Here is a 3961-nt window from a genome sequence, read left to right as displayed (position 1 = left end):
GTTTGAAAAAAAAAAAAAAAAAAAAAAAACGGTGCTCAATTCGGAAACGCCAGCGGGATGCGAATCGTCGAACTTTTCCCTCTCGGTTCTGTCGGCACAATGGAAAGAATCGAGGGAGAACTTTCGAGGCTCGTGCATCGGCGTCGACATTGTGACAAAGATTAACACGGTATGCGTAGATGACAATAAAGTACCTCTTTTTCTTTTACTACACGTGAATGTATAATAACTACGGAATTATGACGACAAATTAAACAAGTTGTAATACCGACTGTCGCAATGCTATCCTGTGCCTAGCTTCTCCTGTCACTATATATACAAGAATAACAGCTAGCTACATGATTATCCAGCATGCCATATTTTTTTTCAAATTTTTACGTGTTCTACCCGATTATCGAGTACCGCTGCCCGTGCAAATCAAGCGCTTTTTCTTTTTCTTCTCGCTCCACTGTATTTTTCATTTTATTTCTTTTTTTTTTTTTATTTATTTATTTTTGAATTTCCTTCTTTCTCGATTTTCTCTTTGTTTTATTTTTTTTTTCTTTCTTTTTGTTTCGTCGTACTCTCCCCTCTGTTATTAAAGCCGTGAAAACGCTGTCGCGTGGAACATGTAATATTATCTACTTGATTAATCGTACGCTCTGTTTATAATTACCGCTCTTATTATCACTGTTGCCATTATTCTGATTACCATTGTGATTATGAATTATTATGTATTTAATACCAGCCACGATCACAGCTATTAAGACTCTCTGTATTTAAACAGGCTACTACTCCACACACGTGCTAATTAACAAATACTCTACTTTTTATTATTACCAGCTTCAGCGATTAATACGACACTGATATTATATCACGTAATATCTGCATTAATACATAAGGCGAGTATATTTGCTTGGCTCCTGCATGCGCTCTTTTCCTGTTTCTTTCTGTCTCTTTCTCTCTGTCTATCTATCTATCTATCTCTATCTCCGTTTCAATTTCTCTCACACGTCTCTTCTTCACGTTCTTTTCTTCTGAACGCTTCGAAAGTTTTTCTCTACTCTTTTTAACACTTCGATTTTCTATTACTTTGTCTTTCGTCTTTTTTCTTGTACAAATTATGGTGGTGGTTTATAATATACATATTTATATATACATATATTTATCATAGATATATACATTTTTATATATCCATATATATATATCCATAATATATATTTCATATGTTGTTTATATATTTTTTCTCTCTGGTAGTTGGTGAGAAGCTTTTGGTTTCGTTCGACAAAACTCCAATTTCACTTCTGTTTCCTTGTTCCGTTCCGTTCCGTTCCGTTCCATTCCATTCCATTCCGTTCCGTTCCGTTCCGTTTCGTTTCGTTTCGTTTCGTTTCGTTTCGTTTCGTTTCGTTTCGTTTCGTCGTTCCATTCCATTCCATTCCGTTCCGTTCGTTCCGTTTCATTCCGTTCCGTTCCAACATCCGTGCGATCACGTGGTCTCCCCACGTGAACACGGAACACGTCGGTTTGTTTCACTTCTCTGCTTGGCTGCAGTTCTTTCTATCTGTACGTCAGTTTCTTTTCCCTTTTCTCCATTCTCTTTTGTTTCTTTTTGTTTTACAGTTTTCTCTTCTCTCGACGTTATCTGTATATCATCACGTTTTCTTATTTTCTTTCGATCACGAGATTTTCTACGAATAGCATGCGTATACGATTTTTGCCCAGTATTTCTTTCTCTTTCTCTTCGTTTTGGGGACATCTGGTGAAGGGGGATTCAGTCACGACATCCGTGACTCATCGACACACCGTTTTGTGTACACTCTCCCTTCGTTCTCGTTGTTTCGTCGTTCCGTTGTCTCTCGATTCCATCGAGCTATATCGAATTATATCGAATTACGTCGCATTATATGGAATTATATCGACAGTTCACCGCGAGCCGACGTTTGGCTTACGAATATTATCCCGTTCATGATTTCCTTCTCGATTTTTACGTTCGTTAATTTACCAGTGCAAAGGAACTCGGCGAGTCTCCATGTCTCGAGAGAGGCGAGAAGAATTATCGACGGTGTTACGCGTGGAGAATAATGATCCTTTCGTTAGTGGATAGGGGAACCGATCGGAATAACCATATCTCAAGCCTCGATTAGTGAAATTAGAACTTAGATGTGGTAGATTAGTCGCTTAACCCCGCCACCGAATCTGCTACGTTCGCTTGTACACAGTAGCGTTTTGAATCACGAGCAAGCACGAGGAGACCGGATTTCCCGCGAAAAGAATCACTCTCGGAAGAATAGTTCGGAGATCAGGATCTGGGCCTTCGGTACATGCAGCGTAGAGATCGTAGATAAAAGAATTCCACAGCGCAATTCCACGCATTGCGCATCACGCGGTATCGGAGAAGCGAAGCGTTCGGGAAGCATATAATATTCCGGAAGTAAAATAGGATCGATGTGACAGAACCTCCTATATAATTTCTCTTCCATTTTTTTTCTCTTTTTTTTTTCACTCTCTCAGCCCAATGAAATTTCCTCGATCGGTGACGCGGTGTATCGTAACGCGCGATGGAAATCGGTGAATCTCGCGCGATCGTCGAAATGGTAGAAAAGATGGACGATCTGTGAATCTGATGCGGCGAACTTCCCCTCCGCGATATTATTAAGTCGAAGAAAAAAGAAAAAGTTCAATAAATAAATGATAAAAAGAAATGCAAAAAGAAAAAAAGAAAAAAAAAGAATAAGACAAAAGAAAACTGAGAAATCATTTGTGTAAGCTTTTGACCTTTCGAAAATAATGACGGATGCGAGTGACGTGTGTATATGGCATGTGCGCAGGCTCGGAAAAAACGGCAGGAAGAGGTGGAGAAGATACGACTGGAAGAGCAACAACGGAAGCAACAGGTAATCCTAAAATCGTTGTTACACGTAGCCTGGTTTCTCTCTGTACTATGACTCCATTTCACATTTCCTCGTCTACTGTTCGAATAAAAATTTACCTGGAACCTGCGAAATTCGTACGATTCCAGGTATACACGTTATTTGGCGATAAATTGACTTCCAATTCGTTTCTCGATCCTCGCGAAATCGTTACACCGATTTCTTATTCCCGCCTTTCTCGCGTCGAAAAGCTAACCGTTCTTACTAATTATTATTCATTACTATGAATTATTATCAATTATTGTTAATTGTCGGAACGAATGGCGTTCCATACCGGTGAGAAGATTGTTCTCAAAAATGGAATTTAATTTGTCGTTGAATTTAATCAATCTGCGTACGAGAGACGCGCGCGCGCGCGCGCATAGCGTGAAGCCCCCTTTGCTTGTTAAACGATCACGCTGTTGCGAGTTTTCTCCTTCGTCGAATTCGTTCGTTCAATTTTCACCCTGTCCCGCGTAAAAATACTACGCGCGCCTCTCCGGCTTCGTTAGTCGCTTTTTAGAAGAACTATGTATAACGAACGAGAGAAAAAATGACCACGAGCATATTCTCTGTGATTTCCTAGGAACGAGAGCTGAAGCGGCAGCAGGCGGTTATGCTGAAAGAACAGGTGAGTCCTAGTGAATTCTCGTTTCATGGATCATTTTATGGATCGTTTCTATCATTTTTTTTTCTTTTTTTTTTTTTTTATATATATATATTTTTGGATCGTTTTCTCGGATCATGTCATTGGTGTAGAATAGACGGTGTGCGCGTGTGTGTGCATTTATTTCTCTCGTAGAGATATTAGCTTTCATTTCATGTACACTTTTATCTCCACATCGCTTAAGTTCATTCGTATCTCCATTTACTAATCCGCCACGCGACGTCATTTAAATATCAAATTCCATGTCTCTTCTTTTTTCTTTTGACATGCGGATTCTTCTTTATTTTCGTTTGAATTTTTTCATTTTTATTTTTTGATTCTCTCTTTTTTTTTTTTAAATTAAACGCCTTTGATCAAACGCTGCCTTTCATTTCCGTAACTCGGTTATTTTAAAATTCTTCGG

General features: G+C 39.0%; 1 protein-coding gene across 9 annotated transcripts in view; it reads left to right on the top strand.

Annotated features, from left to right (window-relative positions):
* Nucleotides 1-3961, top strand: part of LOC108551485 (bromodomain adjacent to zinc finger domain protein 2B) — a 160400-nt gene that overhangs the window by 147942 nt on the left and 8497 nt on the right. For 7 of the 9 annotated variants that reach the window (XM_017905671.1, XM_017905674.1, XM_017905673.1 and 4 more), the window contains 2 exons: nt 2811-2876; nt 3478-3522. The exons of 1 other annotated variant lie outside the window; for it this stretch is intronic. In XM_017905671.1, coding sequence (XP_017761160.1) covers nt 2811-2876; nt 3478-3522 — 111 coding nt within the window. The remainder of the gene's footprint in view (nt 1-2810; nt 2877-3477; nt 3523-3961) is intronic. One more of the 9 variants, XM_017905676.1, reaches the window with a different exon arrangement.

This window comes from Eufriesea mexicana, unplaced genomic scaffold (assembly GCF_001483705.2).
Source record: "Eufriesea mexicana isolate 0111107269 unplaced genomic scaffold, ASM148370v2 scaffold4231, whole genome shotgun sequence".
NCBI classification, from domain to species: Eukaryota; Metazoa; Arthropoda; class Insecta; order Hymenoptera; family Apidae; genus Eufriesea; species Eufriesea mexicana.
Note: the sequence above shows the minus strand (reverse complement) of the source record. Positions and strands in the feature narration are given on the sequence as shown.